Source organism: Salmo salar, chromosome 11 (genome assembly GCF_965601325.2).
Source record: "Salmo salar chromosome 11, fSalSal1, whole genome shotgun sequence".
Taxonomy (NCBI): Eukaryota; Metazoa; Chordata; class Actinopteri; order Salmoniformes; family Salmonidae; genus Salmo; species Salmo salar.
In genome coordinates this window covers 54,428,206-54,453,158 of record NC_138301.1, presented here as the reverse complement: position 1 = coordinate 54,453,158, position 24,953 = coordinate 54,428,206, and the positions used below count along the sequence as shown (strand labels likewise).

The following is a 24,953-nucleotide window of genomic DNA, read 5'->3' as shown; positions in this document are numbered from 1 at the left end:
TCGGAGTTCCGAGGACATGTTACATGTTAGGTCTATGGCCTCGTTTCAGAAACTGAATGTGGTCAGGGTGATCAACAGTTTGTAGTGATCACATTGTCCTGCACAGATGTGATCACTGTAAGATGAGGGCACTGTAGGATAGTTGTTTCGTTGACACACGAATTTCAGTGGCTTGTTTCATTTCCTGGTGTGTATAGTAATGTTCCGCTCAGGGCAACCAAACAGTGTCGTCTCACCCTCGATGGTAGTCTTCCATCCTGTCCTTACTGGATTATTGGCACCAGACTACATGCTTACTTTCTGTTGTGGTCCTTCTTCTTCTCACAGACACAATATCAAATAGTCTCAATGATTGTTTCCCACCCCTGTCTCAATGGTTAATATCTCCCCCTCTAATATCTTCTATCTGTCAGCTGTAACAAAGCCCCATCTCCTGTCCTGACGGTCTAATATCTTCTATCTGTCAGCTGTAACACAGCCCATCTCCTGTCCTGACGGTCTAATATCTTCTATCTGTCAGCTGTAACACAGCCCATCTCCTGTCCTGACGGTCTAATATCTTCTATCTGTCAGCTGTAACAAAGCCCCATCTCCTGTCCTGACGGTCTAATATCTTCTATCTGTCAGCTGTAACACAGCCCATCTCCTGTCCTGACGGTCTAATATCTTCTATCTGTCAGCTGTAACAAAGCCCCATCTCCTGTCCTGACGGTCTAATATCTTCTATCTGTCAGCTGTAACACAGCCCATCTCCTGTCCTGACGGTCTAATATCTTCTATCTGTCAGCTGTAACAAAGCCTATATCTCTCCTTTGTCTGTCTGTCTGGTTGATGTCTATACGTCATGTCATGTTTCGGAGGACGCATGGCTCTCGACCTTCGCTTCTCCGGAGTCCGTACGGGAGTTGTACTACCAATTGGATATCACAAAATTGTGGAGAAAAAGGGGTTGAAAAGTTTACATAAAAATAATTGAAATATCATATTTACATAAGTATTCAGACCCTTTACTCAGTACTTTGTTGAAGCACCTTTGGCAGCAATTACAGCCTTGAGTCTTCTTGGGTATGACGCTACAAGTTTGGCACACCTGTATTTGGGGAGTTTCTCCCATTCTTCTCTGTAGATCCTCTCAAGCTCTGTCAGAGCAGCTATTTTCAGGTCAGAGATGTTCGATCGGGTTCAAGTCCGGGCTCTGGCTGGGTCACTCAAGGACATTCAGAGACTTGTCCTGAAGCCACTCCTGCGTTGTCTTGGCTGTGTGCTTAGGGTTGTTGTCCTGTTAGAAGGTGAACCTTTGGCCCTGTCTGAGGTCCTGAGCGCTCTGGAGCAGGTTTTTATCAAGGATCTCTCCGTAAAATATTTCACCTTTTATTTAACTAGGCAAGTCAGTTAAGAACAAATTCTTATTTACAATGACGGCCTACCAAAAGGCCTCCTGCGGGGACGGGGGCTGGGATTAAAAATAAATTAAATAAAAATATAGGACAAAACACACATCACAAGAAGAGAGACAACACAACACTACATAAAGAGAGACCTAAGACAACAATATAGCATGGCAGCAGCACATGACAACACAGCATGTTAGCAACACAACATGACAACAACATGGCAGCAGCACAACATGTTAGCTGCACAAAACAGGGTACAAACATTGTTTGGCACAGACAACGGCACAAAGGGCAAGAAGGTAGAGACAACAATACATCACGCAAAGCAACCACAACTGTCAGTAAGACTGTCGATCCTGACTAGTCTCCCAGTCCCTGCTGCTGAAAAACATCCCCACAGCATGATGCTGCCACCACCATGCTTTACCGTAGTGATGGTGCTAGGTTTCCTCCAGACGTAACACTTGGCATTCAGCCCAAAGCGTTCAATCTTGGAACTCTGGAGCTCTGTCAGTGACCATCAGGTTCTTGGTCAACCCCCTGTCCAAGCCCCTTCTCCCCCAATTGCTCAGTTTGCCTGGGCAGCCAGCTCTAGGAAGAGTCTTGGTGGTTCCAAACTTATTCTATTTAAAAATGATGGAGGCCACTGTGTTCCTGGGGACCTTCAATGCTGCAGCCATTTTTGGGTACCCTTCCCCAGATCTGTGCCTCGACACCATCCTGTCTCGGAGCTCTACGGACAATTCCTTCGACCTCATGGCTTGGTTTGTGCTATGACATGCACTGTCAACTGTGGGACCTTATATAGACAGGTGGGTGCCTTTCCAATTCATGTCCAATCAATTGAATTTACCACAAGTGGATTCCAATCAAGTTGTAGAAACATCTCAAGGATGATCAATGGAAACAGGATGCACCTGAGCTCAATTTCGAGTCTCATAGCAAAGGGTCTGAATACTTTTTTGTTATTATGGGGTTTTGTGTGTAGATTGAGGACATTTTTTTTTATTTAATACATTTTAAAATAAGGCTGTAACGTAACAAAATGTGGAAAAAGTCAAGGGGTCTGAATACTTTCCGAATGCACTGTATATCTGTCTGTCTGTCTGTTGTTAACCTCTCTGGGCCAGTGGGACGTTAGTGTCCCACTCTATTCAACAGCCAGTGGAATCGCGTGGCACGAAATACAAATACCTCAAAAATGCTATAACTTTAATTTCTCAAACATATGACTATTTTACACCATTTGAAAGATAAGATTCTCGTTAATCCAACCACATTGTCCGATTTCAAAAAGGCTTTACAGCGAAAGCAAAACATTAGATTATGTCAGGAGAGTACGCAGCCAAACATAATCACACAGCCATTTTCAAAGCAAGCATATATGTCACAAAAACCCAAACCACAGCTAAATGCAGCACTAACCTTTGATGATCTTCATCAGATGACATTCTTAGGACATTATGTTATACAATACATGCATGTTTTGTTCAATGAAGTTTATATTTATATCAGAAAACAGCTTTTTACATTAGCATGTGATGTTCAGAACTAGCATTCCCACCGAAAACTTCCAGTGAATTTACTAAATTACTCATCATAAACGTTGACAAAATACATTACAATTATTTTAAGAATTATAGACACAGAACTCCTTTATGCAATCGCTATGTCAGATTTTAATATAGCTTTTCGGCGAAAGCACATTTTGCAATATTCTGAGTACATAGCTCAGCCATCACAGGCTAGGTATTCAGACACCCGCCAACTTTGGGGCTCACTAAACTCAGAATTACTATTAGAAAAATTGGATTACCTTTGCTGTTCTTTGTCAGAATGCACTCCCAGGACTTCTTCTTCAACAACAAATGTTGTTTTTGTTCCAAATAACCAATAGTTATATCCAAATACCTCCGTTTTGTTCGTGCGTTCAGGTCACTATCCAAAGGGTAACGCGCGAGCGCATTTCGTGACAAAAAAATTCAAAATGTTCCATTACCCTACTTAGAAGCATGTCAAACGCTGTTTAAAATAGCGATAATATTCCAACCGGACAGTGTTGTATTCATTCAAAGAGGGAAAGAAAAAAATGGCGAGGTCTCGTGAATGCGCATCTCCAGTCTCTCTGTCACCAGGCAGACCACTGACAAACTGTGCTGCTGTTATCTGCCCAGAGACAGGAGATGCCTCAATCCGGTTTCTGAAGGCTTTAGAGAGCCAATGGAAGCCTTAGAAAATGTCACGTAACAGCACAGATACTGTAATTTCGATAGAGATGCAACAGAAGGACTACAAATTGTCAGACTGGCCACTTCCTGCTTGGAATCTTCTCAGGTTTTTGCCTGCCATATGAGTTCTGTTATTCTCACAGACACCATTCAAACAGTTTTAGAAACTTTAGAGTGTTTTCTATCCAAATCTACTAATAATATGCATATTCTCGTTTCTGAGCAAGAGTAGTAACCAGTTTAAATCGGGTACGTTTTTTATCCGGCTGTAAAAATACTGCCCCCTATCCCAGACAGGTTAATATATCTCTCCTCTGTCTGATGTTAATATATCTCTCCTCTGTCTGTCTGGTTATGTCATATCATATTGTTGTTTCTATGATTGTTTTCCTTTCTTAATGGTTAGGCCTCGTTAATATCTGTCACCCTGTCCTCCCAGGACTAATGGTTAGGCCTCGTTAATATCTGTCGCCCTGTCCTCCCAGGACTAATGGTTAGGCCTCGTTAATATCTGTCGCCCTGTCCTCCCAGGACTAATGGTTAGGCCTCGTTAATATCTGTCGCCCTGTCCTCCCAGGACTAATGGTTAGGCCTCGTTAATATCTGTCGCCCTGTCCTCCCAGGACTAATAGTTAGGCCTCGTTAATATCTGTCGCCCTGTCCTCCCAGGACTAATGGCAGCAGAGTGACATGCCATCATGGCCCTGATGATTCCTCCAGTGAAGCTCAAATGGCTGGAGCACCTGAACGGCTCGTGGATCACGGACGACAGCGAGTCCATCTCCACGCGGGAGGGCGTGTCCGTGCTCTACTCCAAGCTGCTCACCAACAAGGAAGTGGTCCTCCTACCCCAGCAGGTGAGAGCAGAATGTGATGAGTTAATGTGTGTGTCCCAAATGGAACTCTGTTCTCTGTGTAGGCCACGTTGCGACTGTGTCCCAAATGGAACTCTGTTCTCTGTGTTGGCCACGTTGCGACTGTGTCCCAAATGGAAATCTGTTCTCTGTGTAGGCCACGTTGCGACACAGCCAATACTTTGTCTGCATTGCGCAGAAATGATTTATTTTTGCGTCACAAGCTCTATGTCATCACCAAGCCTGAGTGCCAGTTGGTTTATACCATCATACCAACTCATTGTCAGTCTCTGTCATGCCCAACATCTGTTGGTTCTGAGCACAAACAGATCTGGGACCAGAATAAAAGTTGAATGAGGCCCACAGTGAAACATCACATAGCTAACATAGTACAACACATCACAGCTCTACCAACTGTAGCTCAGTTGGTAGAGCATGGCGCTTGCAACGCCAGGGTTGTGGGTTCGATTCCCACGGGGGACCAGTATTTAAAAAAAATGTATGCACTCTACTGTAAGTCGCTCTGGATAAGAGCGTCTGCTAAATGACTAAAATGTAAATGTAAAAAAAAAATCACAACACCACACATAGGCCTAATATCAATGCTGTGCCCTCAGGTGCTGTGTCTGAAGGGACCCCAGCTGCCAGACTTTGAGCGTGAGTCCCTGTCCAGCGATGTACAGGAACACTACCTAGATGCCCTCCTCAGCAGCCAGATGGCGTTGGCCAAGATGGTGTGTTCCGACTCTCCCTTCGCCTCAGCTCTCCGCAAACGCCTGCTGGTCCTCCAGAGGATCTTCTACGCTCTGTCCAACAAGTACCACGACAAGGGCAAGGTCAAGCAGCAGCAGCACTCGCCCGAGAACAACTCCGGATCGTCCGACCTGCACTCTGTCAGCGAGCGGCCGCGGTCCAGCACCGATGCTCTGATCGAGATGGGGGTCCGTACGGGCCTCAGTCTGCTGTTCGCTTTGCTCCGTCAGAGCTGGATGATGCCGCCGCCCGGCCCCGGAGGACTCAACCTCTGCAACGATGTCATCCACACGGCCATGGACGTGGTCTCCTCCCTGCCGCCCCTCTCCCTGGCCAATGAGAGTAAGATCCCTCCTATGGGTCTGGACTGCCTGACCCAGGTCACCACCTTCCTCAAGGGAGTGACCATGCCAAACTCTGGGGCAGACGTGTTGGGTCGGAGGCTGGCGTCGGAGCTGTTGCTGGGCCTGGCTGCCCAGAGGGGGTCCCTGAGGTACCTGCTGGAGTGGGTGGAGATGGCCCTGGTGGCGTCCGCCGTGGTCAGCACCATGGAGAAGGACAAGATGAAGGTGTGTCTGCTGAACCAGGAAGGGCTGATTGGATACGACTGCTTCATGAACATCCTCATGCAGATGAGACGTTCCCTGGTAAGCGTCCTATAAACAATCAATCAATTTATTTACAAAGCCCTTTTTACATCAGCTGACGTCACAAAGTGCTGTACAGAAACCCAGCCTAAAACCCCAGACAGCAAGCAGTGCAGATGTAGAAGCACGGTGGCTAGGAAAAACTCCCTAGACGCACTTTATTGCTCATGATTTGTTGCATACTTACATTGTGTTCTGTAGGTCCATTGTGCTCTTTGTATTACCAGATGGCATATATTTCTCCTGCTGCTTCTTCAGCGCTCCTTATTCATTGCTCATGATTGATTATGTTCCAAGTCATTCTGTATGGTCCCATTTACCATATGCTGTGTAGTATGGCTGTGTATGTAGTATGTGTATGTAGTATGTGTAAGTGTATGTAGTATGTGTAAGTGTATGTAGTATGGCTGTGTATGTAGTATGTGTATGTGTATGTAGTATGTGTATGTAGTATGGCTGTGTATGTAGTATATGTAGCTGTGGCTAACCTGACTCTCACCCAGGGCTCGTCAGCAGACAGGAGTCAGTGGAGGGAACCAACACGGACATCAGACGGGCTGTGCTCTTTGTATGAAGCAGCTCTCTGTCTGTTCGAAGAGGTAAAATATCCATTCAAATACCATTTTACAGGTCAATTTACCTTCATTTTATACTGCTTATGAATGCTATATGTATGGGTTCTGAAGTCATCGTTTACATGTAGGTAGGTAGCCTTCTCAAGTAAAGCACTATTTCCTCCCAGGTGTGCAGGATGGCATCAGACTACTCCCGTACCTGTGCCAGTCCAGACAGCCTCCAGACCGGCGAGGCTCCCATGGTGTCAGAGACGTGTGAGGTGTATGTCTGGGGCAGCAACAGCTCCCATCAGCTGGTGGAGGGAACACAGGAGAAGATCCTCCAGCCCAAGATGGCACCCAGCTTCGCCGATGCACAGACGGTAAGAGACCACAGGTCTCCAAAGGTGTGTGTGTGTCATTTCCTGTCTTTTTTAAAGCCAGTGGTTCTCAAAGCTCTTCTCGGTGGACCTCCAGACATTTCACAATTTTGTTTTGGCCCTGAATTAGCTCACCTGATTCATCTAATCAAGGACTTGATGATTAGTTGAATCAGTTGGGATAGCTCTGAAATAGTTAAAATACATGGAAGGGCTCGGGGGGGCCCAGAGGTTTGACAACCACTGGTTTATAAGGAAAGCTGATTCCCCTCAGTATTAAGTCTCTTGAGAAGTTAGCTAGTGTAGCCTAGTTCTGAAAGGAGACAGAACTCATTGGAGCATGAAGAGTGGCTTTCATGGATTAAAAATTAGAGGTGCTTCCTATCTTCTGTTTCCAAATCATGGTCGGTTATTGAAATATTAAATTAAGCTTTGGCGGTATTCGGATTGTCATACCTTCAAGCCGACCTTGTGCCATACCGGGATATTCGGTAATACGAGGATATTCGGTAATACCGGCAATGAACACAATGGGCACAATTTTCAAACACCACTGAGCTTCTGTAATCCGAAGGTTAGCAATGCTAACAAGTACATTTAAAATCCCATAGATAATGTTAACCAAATGCTAACGAGCGCATTGCGAACATTTTAAACAGTATCTGACATAGACAATTTTCAGGACAGACATCCTGGCTCATAAAGTTACGCAAAAATGCTACTCACAGTTTGCTGCACGCACAAAACAAATATTAGACAGAAATGTGATGTTCAAAGCATGTGATGTTCAAAACTAGCATTCCCACCCAAAACTTCTGGTGAATTTACTAAATTACTCATGATAAACGTTGACAAAATACATAATTATTTTAAGAATTATAGATACAGAACTCCTTTATGCAATCGCTATGTCAGATTTTAAAATAGCTTTTCGGCGAAAGCACATTTTGCAATATTCTGAGTACATAGCTCAACCATCACAGGCTAGCTATTCAGACACCCGCCAAGTTCGGGGCTCACTAAACTCAGAATTAGTATTAGAAAAATTGGATTACCTTTGCTGTTCTTCGTCAGAATGCACTCCCAGGACTGCTACTTCCACAACAAATGTTGTTTTGTTCCAAATAATCCATAGTTATGTGCAAATACCTCCGTTTTGTTCGTGCGTTCAGGTCACTATCCAAAGGGTAACGCGCGAGCGCATTTCGAGACCAAAAATTCTAAATGTTCCTTTACCGTACTTAGAAGCATGTCAAACGCTGTTTAAAATCAATTTTTATGCAATCTTTCTCGTAAAATAGCGATAATATTCCAACCGGACAGTGCTGTATTCATTCAAAAAGGAAGAGAAAAAATGGCGAGGTCTCGTGAATGCGCATCTCCAATCTCTCTGTCACCAGGCAGTCCACTGACAAACTGCTACCATACTCTGCCCAGAGACCGGAGACGTGTCAATCCGGTTTCTGAAGGCTTTAGAGAGCCAATGGAAGCCTTAGAAAGTGTCACGTAACAGCACAGATACTGTAATTTCGATAGAGATGCAACAGAAGGACTATATTCACAGACAGGCCACTTCCTGCTTGGAATCTTCTCATGTTTTTGCCTGCCATATGAGTTCTGTTATACTCACAGACAACATTCAAACAGTTTTAGAAACTTCAGAGTGTTTTCTATCCAAATCTACTAATAATATGCATATTCTCGTTTCTGGGCAAGAGTAGTGACCAGTTTAAATCGGGTACGTTTTTTCATCCGGCCGTGAAAATACTGCCCCCTATAGTGAAGAGGTTATACTGTACTATCGGTATACCGTCTAAGCCTATATTGAATGTCTTAAACCAGTGTTCCTTAATGCTGGTCCTGGGACCCAAAGGGGTGAACATTTACATGTTCTGCCCTAGGACTACACACACAATTCCACTAATCAAAGGGTTGATGCTGGGTTGATTAGTGAAATCAGGTGTGTAGTGTTTTAATAAACTATGAAGTGCATCTTTTGGGTCCCCGGGACCAGGATTAAGAAACAATAGAAGAACCCTTGTCCATCAGAATGACCTTTAACCCCTAGAACCCAGCACCCAGTCCAAGGGGACTTTAGTTAAAACATTCCTGAGGAAAAAAGTGACACTCCAGTCAGTTATTGTTGTCCTATAGTTCCATGGTTAAGGAAAACTGTGATTCCCTGAACACTCCAATCAAAAGTTAGGCTGCGTTAATAATCAATGTTTAAAAATGACTTAGGTGATTCCCATAAGCCAGTTATTGTTATGCCAGGGTTAAGGAAAACTGTGATTCCCATAAGCCAGTTATTGTTATCCCAGGGTTAAGGAAAACTGTGATTCCCATAAGCCAGTTATTGTTATCCCAGGGTTAACCTGTTGGGGCTAGGGGGCAGTATTTGCACGGCTGGATAAAAAAATGTACCTGATTTAATCTGGTTACTAATCCTACCCAGTAACTAGAATATGCATATACTTATTATATATGGATAGAAAACACCCTAAAGTTTCTAAAACTGTTTGAATGGTGTCTGTGAGTATAACAGAACTCATTTGGCAGGCAAAACCCTGAGACATTTTCTGACAGGAAGTGGATACCTGATGTGTTGTATTACCTTTAAACCTATGCCATTGAAAAACACAGGGGCTGAGGAATATTTTGGCACTTCCTATTGCTTCCACTAGATGTCACCAGCCTTTACAAAGTGTTTTGAGTCTTCAGGAGGGAGATCTGACCGAACAAGAGCCATGGAACGATGATGGCCCATTAGACACCTGGCGCGCGAGTTCATGTTGGGTACCCTCGTTCCAATACGTTATAAAAGAGAATGCATTCATCCACCTTGAATAATATTCATGTTCTAGTTAAAAAAGGCCCTAATGATTTATGCTATACAACGTTTGACATGTTTGAACGAACGTAAATATATTTTTTCCCCTCGTTCATGAAGTGAAGTCCGGCGGGCTTAGATCATGTGCTAACAAGACGGAGATTTTTGGACATAAATGATGAGCTTTTTTGAACAAAACTACATTCGTTATGGACCTGTGATACCTGGAAGTGACATCTGATGAAGAGAATCAAAGGTAATGGATTATTTACATAGTATTTTCGATTTTAGATCTCCCCAACATGGCGGCTAGTCTGTATCGCAACGCGTATTTTTCTGGGCGCAGTGCTCAGATTATTGCAAAGTGTGATTTCCCAGTAAGGTTATTTTTAAATCTGGCAAGTTGATTGCGTTCAAGAGATGTAAATCTATAATTCTTTAAATGACAATATAATATTTTACCAATGTTTTCTAATTTTAATTATTTAATTTGTGGTGCTGACTTGACTGCCGGTTATTGAAGGGAAACGATTTCCTGAACATCAACGCCACAGTAAAACGCTGTTTTTGGATATAAATATGAACTTGATAGAACTAAAAATGCATGCATTGTCTAACACAATGTCCTAGGAGTGTCATCTGTTGGAGATTGTAAAAGGTTAGTGCATCATTTTAGCTGATTTATGGTTTTGGTGACGCCTGTCTTTGAATTGGCACAACATTACACACAACTCTTGTAAATGTACTGTCCTAACATACTCTAAATTTATGCTTTCGCCGTAAAACCTTTTTGAAATCGTAAAACGTGGTTAGATTAAGGAGATGTTTATCTTTCAAAGGGTGTAAAATAGTTGTATGTTTGAAAAATTTGAATTTTGACATTTATTTGGATTCAAATTTGCCGCTCTTGAAATGCACCTGCTGTTGATAGAGTGCACCACGGGTGGGACGCTTGCGTCCCACCTAGCCCATAGAGGTTAAGGAAAACTGTGATTCCCATAAGCCAGTTATTGTTATCCCAGGGTTAAGGAAAACTGTGATTCCCATAAGCCAGTTATTGTTATCCCAGGGTTAAGGAAAACTGTGATTCCCATAAGCCAATTATTGTAATCCCAGGGTTAAGGAAAACTGTGATTCCCATAAGCCAGTTATTGTAATCCCAGGGTTAAGGAAAACTGTGATTCCCATAAACCAGTTATTGTAATCCCAGGGTTAAGGAAAACTGTGATTCCCATAAGCCAGTTATTGTAATCCCAGGGTTAAGGAAAACTGTGATTCCCATAAGCCAGTTATTGTAATCCCAGGGTTAAGGAAAACTGTGATTCCCATAAGCCAGTTATTGTAATCCCAGGGTTAAGGAAACCTGTGATTCCCAGAAACTGTTTGAGCACCTGGTCATAAAAGTGATGTTTAAAAGAGAAAAGTGTCCTGACTGGAGCAGAAATCTTCACAGATTGTTAGGAAATGCCCATTGAAAGTGTGAATCCTAAACCCTGTGCTTGTCTCTCTATCAGATTGAGGCAGGCCAATATTGCACCTTCGTCATCTCTTCAGACGGCTCTGTCAGAGCCTGTGGTAAAGGCAGCTACGGCAGATTGGGTCTGGGAGACTCCAACAACCAATCAACTCTCAAGAAGCTGACCTTTGAACCTCACCGTGCCATCAAAAAGGTGACGTCTTCGAAGGGTTCGGACGGACACACACTGGCCTTCACCACAGAGGGAGAGGTGTTCAGTTGGGGAGACGGGGACTACGGAAAGTTGGGGCATGGGAACAGCTCCACACAGAAGTACCCCAAACTCATCCAGGGACCTCTGCAGGGAAAGGTAGGACTAGACCACCACAGCCCCTAGACCACCACAGCCCCCAGACCACCACAGCCCCCAGACCACCACAGACCACCCCAGACCACCACAGCCCACAGACCACCGCAGCCCCCAGACCACCGCAGCCCCAGACCACCACAGCCCCCAGACCACCACAGCCCACCACAGCCCCCAGACCACCACAGCCCCCAGACCACCACAGCCCCCAGACCACCACAGCCCACCACAGCCCACCACAGCCCCCAGACCACCACAGCCCCCAGACCACCACAGCCCCAGACCACCACAGCCCCCAGACCACCACAGCCCCCAGACCACCACAGACCACCACAGCCCCCAGACCACCTCCGACCACCACAGCCCCTAGACCACCACAGCCACTAGACCACCACAGCCCCCAGACCACCACAGCCCCCAGACCACCACAGCCCCTAGACCACCACAGCCCCCAGACCACCACAGTAAGCAACTGTTGTTTGTGATGACTTGTTAGAGAGAACTCAGTGAAAACAAAGTGTTGCTTTACCAATAGAGATGTGTTGAGTGTTATGTAAGGGCTGTAATCCACGAGGGACTATGTGTTCTATAGGAAATAATGAACGACGTGGGAAGGTGGGTTCCACGTTAGTCCATGGAGTCACATTATCTTCCAGAGAACACATTAGAGCCCCTCGTTGATTACATCCCTTTTATAACCAAGGCTATAATTTAACACGTTTACAGGTAGAAATGTGTTCAACAGACACTGAAGCAGTGGGCAAATTTACATTAGTTACCATGGTAACCAAACAAACAGACTTGTTAGCTTAGCTAACCAAACCATCAGTCCTAGTTTTGTTATTATGAAAATATAATTCAACACTGCCAATAATTCCACTTTTGCTTTCAAAAGCAGCTGGAACGTGTAAGAATGAACTATAGTCATTTAATTATCCTGGGCGTTTATAGGGAAATAATACATGCTCTCGAAAAGCCCTTCCATCAGAAACGGGTTTTCAACAATGCCATGGTATAATAATGTGTGATTTCATTAAACAGGTGTGTTTTAGTGTGCTCCATTTGTCCTCATGTCTCCATCCTGAATCCTGAATGTTGTTGGGCCAGGTGGTGGTGTGTGTATCTGCGGGCTACCGACACAGTGCAGCGGTCAGTGAGGATGGAGAGCTCTACACATGGGGTGAAGGAGACTTCGGGAGATTAGGTAAATATCACTATATCACTATAATATCACTGAACATTATCATCACTCTGAACATTATCATCACTCTGAACATTATTACCACTCTGAACATTATTAACACTGAACATTATTAACACTGAACATTATTACCACTCTGAACATTATTAACACTGAACATTATTAACACTGAACATTATTAACACTGAACATTATTAGCACTCTGAACATTATCAGCACTCTGAACATTATCAGCACTCTGAACATTATCAGCACTCTGAACATTATTACCACTCTGAACATTATTACCACTCTGAACATTATTAACACTGAACATTATTAACACTGAACATTATTACCACTCTGAACATTATTAACACTGAACATTATTAACACTGAACATTATCAGCACTCTGAACATTATCAGCACTCTGAACATTATCAGCACTCTGAACATTATTAACACTGAACATTATGAACATTATGAACACTGAACTTTATGAACACTGAACTTTATGAACACTGAACTTTATTAACACTGAACACTATTAACTCTGAACATTATGAACACTGAACATTATTAACACTGAACATTATGAACATTATTAACACTGAACATTATGAACATTATTAACACTGAACATTATTAACACTGAACATTATGAACATTATTAACACTGAACACTATGAACATTATTAACACTCTGAACATTATTAACACTGAACACTATTAACTCTGAACATTATTAACACTGAACATTATGAACATTATGAACACTGAACATTATTAACACTGAACATTATTAACATTATTATCACTGAACTTTATGAACATTATTAACACTGAAAATTATTAACACTGAACATTATTAACACTGAACATTATGAACATTATTATTACTGAACATTATGAACATTATTATTACTGAACATTATGAACATTATGAACACTGAACATTATGAACACTGAACATTATTAACACTGAACATTATTAACACTGAACATTATGAACATTATTATCACTGTACTTTATGAACATTATTAACACTGAACATTATTAACACTGAACATTATGAACTTTATTAACACTGAACTTTATTAACACTGAACATTATTAACACTGAACATTATGAACATTATTAACACTGAACATTATTAACATTATTAACACTGATCATTATGAACATTATTAACACTGAACATTATTAACACTGAACATTATTAACACTGAACATTATGAACATTATTATCACTGAACTTTATGAACATTATTAACACTGAACATTATTAACACTGAACATTATTACCACTGAACTTTATTACCACTGAACTTTATTACCACTGAACATTATTAACACTGAACATTATTATATTTCTCCTCTGTCTGGTTGGTAATATATTTCTCCTCTGTCTGGTTGATAATATATTTCTGGTTGATAATATATTTCTCCTCTGTCTGGTTGATATGTTGATAATATATTTCTCCTCTGTCTGGTTGATAATATATTTCTCCTCTGTCTGGTTGATAATATATTTCTCCTCTGTCTGGTTGATAATATATTTCTCCTCTGTCTGTTTGATAATATATTTCTGGTTGATAATATATTTCTCCTCTGTCTGGTTGATATGTTGATAATATATTTCTCCTCTGTCTGGTTGATAATATATTTCTCCTCTGTCTGGTTGATAATATATTTCTCCTCTGTCTGGTTGCTAATATATTTCTCCTCTGTCTGGTTGATAATATATTTCTCCTCTGTCTGGTTGATAATATATTTCTCCTCTGTCTGGTTGATAATATATTTCTCCTCTGTCTGGTTGCTAATATATTTCTCCTCTGTCTGGTTGATAATATATTTCTCCTCTGTCTGGTTGATAATATATTTCTCCTCTGTCTGGTTGATAATATATTTCTCCTCTGTCTGGTTGATAATATATTTCTCCTCTGTCTGGTTGATAATATATTTCTCCTCTGTCTGGTTGATAATATATTTCTCCTCTGTCTGGTTGATAATATATTTCTCCTCTGTCTGGTTGATAATATATTTCTCCTCTGTCTGGTTGATAATATATTTCTCCTCTGTCTGGTTGATATGTTGATAATATATTTCTCCTCTGTCTGGTTGATAATATATTTCTCCTCTGTCTGGTTGATATATTTCTCCTCTGTCTGGTTGATGATATATTTCTCCTCTGTCTGGTTGCTAATATATTTCTCCACTGTCTGGTGTCTTGACATATCTCTCCTCTCTGTGTTTTGGTGTGCAGGTCACGGAGACAGCAACAGCAGAAACATTCCTACTCTGGTTAAAGACATCAGCAACGTAGGAGAGGTATCTTGTGGGAGTTCTCACACCATAGCTTTGTCAAAAGATGGCCGCACCGTGTGGTCCTTCGGAGGGGGAGACAATGGTGGGTGAAGGCTCCGGACGCAAGACTGGAATCCATCGGATGTTTTCATGTTAACGTCATTATGTTTAAACTATCAATATAGCTCTAAATGTCGACATATATATGGAAATATAAAAGCCAATATAAATCAATAAATATAATGTATTGTGTAATTCTGTCTTCATATTGAAGAATGGGTTTTACGTCAATAATATGATTGGTAATATATCTGTAAATGTCTCTAAATGTGTAATTTGTCTGCAGGGAAACTGGGTCATGGAGATACAAACCGTGTCTATAAACCCAAAGTAGTGGAGGCCTTGCAGGGGATGTTCATAAGGAAAGTGTGTGCTGGAAGCCAGTCCTCCCTGGCCCTAACCTCCACTGGACAGGTACGACTGACTGTTTACTGACTGTTTTACACTTTACAAACGGGAGGGAGGAATCTGGAACATTTGCGACTTAATCTTTCAGGGAACTCATTTTCAGTTGTCTCTTGTAAAATAGTTTTTTTTTAACCTAAAGGGAGGGATGGTATCCTGGTTAAATACAACAACGACAGACGATGCCTTGGGGATAAAAACACTGGGTGTGGTTTGGGAGGTATAGCGGTTTGATCTTGGAATTCTGCTAGTCAACGATTCAAGGAATTCTTTCATTTGTGAATAGACAGAAGACTGTTTTGTTGATATAATCTCTCCCTGGTTGTTTGGAGTGTTGATGTTTTCACTTATATTATATTTCCAGTAGCAATGATCTCTGGTACTGTGTGTCTGGTCATAGTAAGAAACACAACTTCTGTTATTCACATTATGTTGCTCACTGTGTGACTGTAACCAGGATGTTAAAATAAGTACTTATCACAAGGTGTTTTTATATGTTTACATACAGTTCCCTTTAGTCCAACTGACAATACTATCAAAGATTTTTACAACTAAACCAAGATAGACCACAGCCTGTCGTTTCCAATGGGAACAAACGAGTCATAGTGGGCAGAACAAGCAAGGAGGTGGGCAGAGCCAATCACGAGATAGGGAGATTCTATTGGCTCATTCTATCATGCATCTGCATCATTATTTCCTTTAGCGCACACCTCCTCTGTAAAGTGCATTTGTGCAATAACTCAATTTGTGTTCCAGTCTACAAAACTTAGTCCACTCTGTTCATAACAGATTTTAGTTTTGGGAACAGAACTGTATTGACATCAAATGTTTAATCGATGAGAAAATGAGCAGAATGTCTGCCAAAATCCATCTTGTTCCATCTTCTCCCACTGCCAGCCAGTGGTCTTCCTGTCACTACCATAGTGAGTGGAAATGCCAAGCAGCTGCTTCACATTTATACATGCAGTGAAATATCTGTCTCATTGTTCTATTGATACTGTCTGCAAGTAACTTCCTGTTGCAATGTCAGGTTCCAGATATATTTGACATGGCAATAACCATAGGAGTTGGCAAGACTGTACAAACAGATCTGGGACCAGGCTACTTTATATATGCAGACCCTTTAATCCAGTTGTAGTAACTGGTCTTATGTTGTCCTGTGTTGTAGTAACTGGTCTTATGTTGTGTTGTAGTAACTGGTCCTGTGTTGTAGTAACTGGTCCTGTGTTGTAGTAACTGGTCCTGTGTTGTAGTAACTGGTCCTGTGTTGTCCTGTGTTGTAGTAACTGGTCCTGTGTTGTAGTAACTGGTCCTGTGTTGTAGTAACTGGTCCTGTGTTGTCCTGTGTTGTAGTAACTGGTCCTGTGTTGTAGTAACTGGTCCTGTGTTGTAGTAACTGATCCTGTGTTGTCCTGTGTTGTAGTAACTGGTCCTGTGTTGTAGTAACTGGTCCTGTGTTGTAGTAACTGGTCCTGTGTTGTCCTGTGTTGTAGTAACTGGTCCTGTGTTGTAGTAACTGGTCCTGTGTTGTCCTGTGTTGTAGTAACTGGTCCTGTGTTGTAGTAACTGGTCTTGTGTTGTCCTGTGTTGTAGTAACTGGTCCTGTGTTGTCCTGTGTTGTAGTAACTGGTCTTATGTTGTCCTGTGTTGTAGTAACTGGTCCTGTGTTGTAGTAACTGGTTCTGTGTTGTCCTGTGTTGTAGTAACTGGTCCTGTGTTGTAGTAACTGGTTCTGTGTTGTCCTGTGTTGTAGTAACTGGTCCTGTGTTGTCCTGTGTTGTAGTAACTGGTCCTGTGTTGTAGTAACTGATCCTATGTTGTCCTGTGTTGTAGTAACTGGTCCTGTGTTGTAGTAACTGGTCCTGTGTTGTCCTGTGTTGTAGTAACTGGTCCTGTGTTGTAGTAACTGGTCCTATGTTGTCCTGTGTTGTAGTAACTGGTCCTGTGTTGTAGTAACTGGTCCTGTGTTGTAGTAACTGGTCCTATGTTGTCCTGTGTTGTAGTAACTGGTCCTGTGTTGTCCTGTGTTGTAGTAACTGGTCCTGTGTTGTAGTAACTGGTTCTGTGTTGTCCTGTGTTGTAGTAACTGGTCCTATGTTGTCCTGTGTTGTAGTAACTGGTCCTGTGTTGTCCTGTGTTGTAGTAACTGGTCCTGTGTTGTCCTGTGTTGTAGTAACTGGTCCTGTGTTGTAGTAACTGGTCCTGTGTTGTCCTGTGTTCCAGGTGTATGCCTGGGGCTGCGGGGCCTGCCTGGGCTGTGGCTCCTCTGAAGCCACTGCTCTGAGACCCAAGCTGGTTGAGGAGTTGACAGCGACCAGGGTGGTAGACCTGTCCATAGGAGACAGCCACTGTCTAGCTCTCTCACACGGTAAAACAAGCCTTTTAAAAAAAAGATGATTATTTGAAATCTATGATGTAAGTATTTTGCATGTTTATTGTTTAGAGTGAGACAGAGGTGGAAGGTAGTAGAGAGAGTGCTGAAAGAGAGAGCCAGTAGCTTAGACCACTAGACCACCCCAGGCAATATAGGGTTATTTATTAAGGATTTGTCCAGTTTATTGGACAGAGACAGTGCAGAGAGACAGGAAAGGATTTGTCCAGTTTATTGGACAAAGACAGGAATAGATTTGTTCAGTTTATTGGACAGAGACAGACAGACAGGAAAGGATTTGTCCAGTTTATTGGACAGAGACAGTGCAGAGAGACGGGAAAGGATTTGTCCAGTTTATTGGACAGAGACGGTGCAGAGAGACAGGAAAGGATTTGTCCAGTTTATTGGACAGAGACAGGAATAGATTTGTCCTGTTTATTGGACAGAGACCGGGAGACAGGAAAGGATTTGTCCAGTTTATTGGACAGAGACCGGGAGACAGGAAAGGATTTGTCCAGTTTATTGGACAGAGACAGTACAGAGAGACAGGACAATAAGGAGGATAGTTTACTAGACAGACGAGGGCTGGATTCTAACCAACGTCAGCACAGGCAGGCAGCAGCAGTAACCTCCAGCCCAGGCCACAGTAAAACAGCAGCAGTAACCACCAGCCCAGCCCAGGACACAGTAAAACAGCAGCCTTTAACCACCAGCCCAGGCCACAGTAAAACAGCAGCAGTAACCACCAGCCCAGGACACAGTAAAACAGCAGCCTTTAACCACCAGCCCAGGCCACAGTAAAACAGCAGCAGTAACCACCAGCCCAGGCCACAGTAAAACAGCAGCAGTAACCACCAGCCCAGGACACAGTAAAACAGCAGCCTTTAACCACCAGTCCAGGCCACAGTAAAACAGCAGCAGTAACCACCAGCCCAGGCCACAGTAAAACAGCAGCAGTAACCACCAGCCCAGGACACAGTAAAACAGCAGCCTTTAACCACCAGCCCAGGCCACAGTAAAACAGCAGCAGTAACCACCAGCCCAGGCCACAGTAAAACAGCAGCAGTAACCACCAGCCCAGGACACAGTAAAACAGCAGCCTTTAACCACCAGCCCAGGCCACAGTAAAACAGCAGCAGTAACCACCAGCCCAGGCCACAGTAAAACAGCAGCAGTAACCACCAGCCCAGGCCACAGTAAAACAGCAGCAGTAACCACCAGCCCAGGACACAGTAAAACAGCAGCAGTAACCACCAGCCCAGGACACAGTAAAACAGCAGCAGTAACCACCAGCCCAGGCCAGGCCACAGTAAAACAGCAGCAGTAACCACCATCCCAGGACACAGTAAAACAGCAGCCTTTAACCACCAGCCCAGGCCACAGTAAAACAGCAGCAGTAACCACCAGCCCAGGCCACAGTAAAACAGCAGCAGTAACCACCAGCCCAGGACACAGTAAAACAGCAGCCTTTAACCACCAGTTAAACACAGTACCAGGAGAGAGCTAGATATGGGCTAGTATTGACTTATCCTGTTTCAACTGTTTACTAGAGATTCTCTTGTTTATCTGTGAAGTTCAAACAGGATAAGTCACATATTCTCTTGTTTCTAAAAGGGGAGATTCTTATGACCCCATACAATGCAAGTACACATTTCACCACTTCTTAATCTCACTTTTTCATTTCACTTCTTAGTCTCACTACTTAATCTCACTTTTTAATTTCACTTCTTAGACTCACTTCTTAATGGGCTGGCAGATAGACTAGTGGTTAGAGCGTTGGACTAGTAACCGAAAGGTTGCAAGATCGAATCCCTGAGCTGACAAGGTAAAAATCTGTCGTTCTGCCCCTGAACGAGGCAGTTAACCCTAGGCCGTCATTGAAAATAAGAATTTATTCTTAACTGACTAGTTAAATAAAGATAAAATAAATAATCTCACATCATAACATCCCAAGATGTTCCTATGATGGATGATTAAATCAACTGATATCTATTTTCCCTCTCATCTCTCTCTCTCTCCTCCACCTAGACAATGAGGTGTATGCGTGGGGTAACAACTCCATGGGTCAGTGTGGCCAGGGTAACTCTACTGGTCCCATCACCAAGCCTAAGAAGGTGGTTGGTCTGGACGGTGTGGTCATCCAACAGATCTCAGCTGGTACCTCCCACAGCCTGGCATGGACCGCTCTGCCCAGGGACAGGTTGGTCCTGCTACCGGAACGCATAGAAATATAGCATGTAGAAGAGACATGATGCCCAGGGACAGGTCAGTATAGAAATATAGCATGTAGAAGAGACATGATGCCCAGGGACAGGTCAGTATAGAATAATAGCATGTAGAAGAGACATGATGCCCAGGGACAGGTCAGTATATAAATATACTATTTAGAAGAGACACGATGCCCAGGGACAGGTCAGTATATAAATATACTATTTAGAAGAGACACGATGCCCAGGGACAGGTCAGTATATAAATATACTATTTAGAAGAGACACGATGCCCAGGGACAGGTCAGTATATAAATATACTATTTAGAAGAGACACGATGCCCAGGGACAGGTCAGTATATAAATATACTATTTAGAAGAGACACGATGCCCAGGGACAGGTCAGTATATAAATATACTATTTAGAAGAGACACGATGCCCAGGGACAGGTCAGTATATAAATATACTATTTAGAAGAGACACGATGCCCAGGGACAGGTCAGTATATAAATATACTATTTAGAAGAGACACGATGCCCAGGGACAGGTCAGTATATAAATATACTATTTAGAAGAGACACGATGCCCAGGGACAGGTCAGTATATAAATATACTATTTAGAAGAGACACGATGCCCAGGGACAGGTCAGTATATAAATATACTATTTAGAAGAGACACGATGCCCAGGGACAGGTCAGCATATAAATATACTATTTAGAATAGACACGATGCCCAGGGACAGGTCAGTATATAAATATACTATTTAGAAGAGACACGATGCCCAGGGACAGGTCAGTATATAAATATACTATTTAGAATAGACACGATGCCCAGGGACAGGTCAGTATATAAATATACTATTTAGAAGAGACACGATGCCCAGGGACAGGTCAGCATATAAATATACCATTTAGAAGAGACACGATGCCCAGGGACAGGTCAGTATAGAAATATAGCATGTAGAAGAGACATGATGCCCAGGGACAGGTCAGTATAGAATAATAGCATGTAGAAGAGACACGATGCCCAGGGACAGGTCAGTATATAAATATACTATTTAGAAGAGACACGATGCCCAGGGACAGGTCAGTATATAAATATACTATTTAGAATAGACACGATGCCCAGGGACAGGTCAGTATATAAATATACTATTTAGAAGAGACACGATGCCCAGGGACAGGTCAGTATATAAATATACTATTTAGAAGAGACACGATGCCCAGGGACAGGTCAGTATAGAATAATAGCATGTAGAAGAGACACGATGCCCAGGGACAGGTCAGTATATAAATATACTATTTAGAAGAGACACGATGCCCAGGGACAGGTCAGTATAGAATAATAGCATGTGGAAGAGACACGATGCCCAGGGACAGGTCAGTATATAAATATACTATTTAGAAGAGACACGATGCCCAGGGACAGGTCAGTATATAAATATACTATTTAGAAGAGACACGATGCCCAGGGACAGGTCAGTATATAAATATACTATTTAGAAGAGACACGATGCCCAGGGACAGGTCAGTATATAAATATACTATTTAGAAGAGACACGATGCCCAGGGACAGGTCAGTATATAAATATACTATTTAGAAGAGACACGATGCCCAGGGACAGGTCAGTATATAAATATAGCATTTAGAAGAGACACGATGACAATGGACAGGTCAGTATAGAAATATAGCATGTAGAAGAGACACGATGCGCAGGGACAGGTCAGTATATAAATATAGCATGTAGAACACACAGCCTGGCATGGACCGCTCTGCCCAGGGACAGGTCAGTATATAAATATAGCATGTAGAACACACAGCCTGGCATGGACCGCTCTGCCCAGGGACAGGTACAGAACCATGGTCTTCTGAGGTCTGCCTTCAGTAGGGCACAACGTTGTGGAACACACTGACATGTAGAGTCAGGAGAAGGGAAGCATGTCAGAACACACTCTGACATGTAGAGTAAGGAGAAGGGAAGCATGTCAGAACACACTGACATGTAGAGTAAGGAGAAGGGAAGCATGTCAGAACACACTGACATGTAGAGTAAGGAGAAGGGAAGCATGTCAGAACACACTCTGACATGTAGAGTAAGGAGAAGGGAAGCATGTCAGAACACACTGACATGTAGAGTAAGGAGAAGGGAAGCATGTCAGAACACACTGACATGTAGAGTAAGGAGAAGGGAAGCATGTCAGAACACACTGACATGTAGAGTAAGGAGAAGGGAAGCATGTCAGAACACACTGACATGTAGAGTAAGGAGAAGGGAAGCATGTCAGAACACACTGACATGTAGAGTAAGGAGAAGGGAAGCATGTCAGAACACACTCTGACATGTAGAGTAAGGAGAAGGGAAGCATGTCAGAACACACTCTGACATGTAGAGTAAGGAGAAGGGAAGCATGTCAGAACACACTCTGACATGTAGAGTAAGGAGAAGGGAAGCATGTCAGAACACACTCTGACATGTAGAGTAAGGAGAAGGGAAGCATGTCAGAACACACTCTGACATGTAGAGTAAGGAGAAGGGAAGCATGTCAGAACACACTGACATGTAGAGTAAGGAGAAGGGAAGCATGTCAGAACACACTCTGACATGTAGAGTAAGGAGAAGGGAAGCATGTCAGAACACACTGACATGTAGAGTAAGGAGAAGGGAAGCATGTCAGAACACACTGACATGTAGAGTAAGGAGAAGGGAAGCATGTCAGAACACACTGACATGTAGAGTAAGGAGAAGGGAAGCATGTCAGAACACACTGACATGTAGAGTAAGGAGAAGGGAAGCATGTCAGAACACACTGACATGTAGAGTAAGGAGAAGGGAAGCATGTCAGAACACACTCTGACATGTAGAGTAAGGAGAAGGGAAGCATGTCAGAACACACTGACATGTAGAGTAAGGAGAAGGGAAGCATGTCAGAACACACTGACATGTAGAGTAAGGAGAAGGGAAGCATGTCAGAACACACTGACATGTAGTCCCCATCCCAGTCCAACCCCCCATCCCAGTCCAACCCCCACATCCCAGTCCAACCCCCCATCCCAGTCCAGTCCCCATCCCAGTCCAACCCCCCCATCCCAGTCCAACCCCCAATCCCAGTCCAACCTCCATCTCAGTCCAACCCCCCATCCCAGTCCAACCCCCCATCCCAGTCCAACCCCCTCATCCCAGTCCAACCCCCAATCCCAGTCCAACCCCCAATCCCAGTCCAACCCCCAATCCCAGTCCAACCCCCATCCCAGTCCAACCCCCATCCCAGTCCAACCCCCCATCCCAGTCCAACCCCCCAATCCCAGTCCAACCCCCCAATCCCAGTCCAACCCCCTATCCCAGTCCCAACCCCCTCATCCCAGTCCCAACCCCCCCATCCCAGTCCAACCCCCCATCCCAGTCCAACCCCCCATCCCAGTCCAACCCCCTCATCCCAGTCCAACCCCCTTCATCCCAGTCCCCCCCATCCCAGTCCAAATCCCCCTATCCCAGTCCAACCCCTCCGTGCCAGTCCAACCCCTCCATGCCAGTCCAACCCCTCCATGCCAGTCCAACCCCCCCATCCCAGTCCAACCCCCACATCCCAGTCCTCATCCCAGTCCAACCCCCCCATCCCAGTCCAACCCCCCATCCCAGTCCAACCCCCAATCCCAGTCCAACCCCCAATCCCAGTCCAACCCCCAATCCCAGTCCAACCCCCCCCATCCCAGTCCAACCCCCCCATCCCAGTCCAACCCCCATTCCAGTCCAACCCCCCATTCCAGTCCAACCCCCCTATCCCAGTCCAACCCCCTCATCCCAGTCCAACCCCCTTCATCCCAGTCCCCCGCTCATCCCAGTCCAAATCCCCCTATCCCAGTCCAACCCCTTCATCCCAGTCCAACCACCCCATCCCAACCCCTCCACCCCATCCCAACCCCTCCATGCCAGTCCAACCCCTCCATGCCAGTCCAACCCCTCCATGCCAGTCCAACCCCCCATCCCAGTCCAACCCCCCATCCCAGTCCAACCCCCCCCTATCCCAGTCCAACCCCCCCTATCCCAGTCCAACCCCCCCTATCCCAGTCCAACCCCCCCTATCCCAGTCCAACCCCCATCCCAGTCCAACCCCCCCATCCCAGTCCAACCCCCCATCCCAGTCCAACCCCCAATCCCAGTCCAACCCCCCATTCCAGTCCAACCCCCCTATCCCAGTCCAACCCCCCTCATCCCAGTCCAACCCCCTTCATCCCAGTCCCCCCCTCATCCCAGTCCAAATCCCCCTATCCCAGTCCAACCCCTCCATCCCAGTCCAACCACCCCATCCCAACCCCTCCACCCCATCCCAACCCCTCCATGCCAGTCCAACCCCTCCATGCCAGTCCAACCCCCCATCCCAGTCCAACCCCCCCTATCCCAGTCCAACCCCCCCTATCCCAGTCCAACCCCCCCTATCCCAGTCCAACCCCCCCTATCCCAGTCCAACCCCCCCTATCCCAGTCCAACCCCCCATCCCAGTCCAACCCCCCCTATCCCAGTCCAACGCCCCTATCCCAGTCCCACCCCCCTATCCCAGTCCCAACCCCTCCATCCCAGTCCCAACCCCCACATCCCAACCCCTCCATCCCAACCCCCCCATCCCAACCCCCCCATCCCAGTCCAACCCCCTTCATCCCAGTCCAACCCTCCATCCCATCCCAACCCCTCCATCCCAGTCCAACCCCCCCATCCCATCCCAACCCCCCCATCCCAACCCCACCATCCCATCCCAACCCCCCCATCCCAGTCCAACCCCCAATCCCAGTCCAACCCCCCATTCCAGTCCAACCCCCCTATCCCAGTCCAACCCCCTCATCCCAGTCCAACCGCCTTCATCCCAGTCCCCCGCTCATCCCAGTCCAAATCCCCCTATCCCAGTCCAACCCCTTCATCCCAGTCCAACCACCCCATCCCAACCCCTCCACCCCATCCCAAC

The 24,953-nt window shown here is 44.5% G+C and overlaps 1 protein-coding gene across 15 annotated transcripts in view; it reads left to right on the top strand.

The window, feature by feature from the left end:
* Positions 1-24,953, top strand: part of LOC106576577 (putative E3 ubiquitin-protein ligase HERC1) — a 198,479-nt gene that overhangs the window by 7,719 nt on the left and 165,807 nt on the right. For all 15 annotated transcript variants that reach the window (XM_082958015.1, XM_082958014.1, XM_082958024.1 and 12 more), the window contains exons 2-11: positions 4,292-4,479; positions 5,094-5,876; positions 6,380-6,475; positions 6,619-6,813; positions 11,155-11,466; positions 12,571-12,667; positions 14,913-15,056; positions 15,300-15,427; positions 17,642-17,786; positions 19,818-19,989. In XM_082958015.1, the coding sequence (XP_082814141.1) occupies positions 4,321-4,479; positions 5,094-5,876; positions 6,380-6,475; positions 6,619-6,813; positions 11,155-11,466; positions 12,571-12,667; positions 14,913-15,056; positions 15,300-15,427; positions 17,642-17,786; positions 19,818-19,989 (2,231 nt within the window). In that variant the 5' untranslated portion in view covers positions 4,292-4,320. The remainder of the gene's footprint in view (positions 1-4,291; positions 4,480-5,093; positions 5,877-6,379; positions 6,476-6,618; positions 6,814-11,154; positions 11,467-12,570; positions 12,668-14,912; positions 15,057-15,299; positions 15,428-17,641; positions 17,787-19,817; positions 19,990-24,953) is intronic.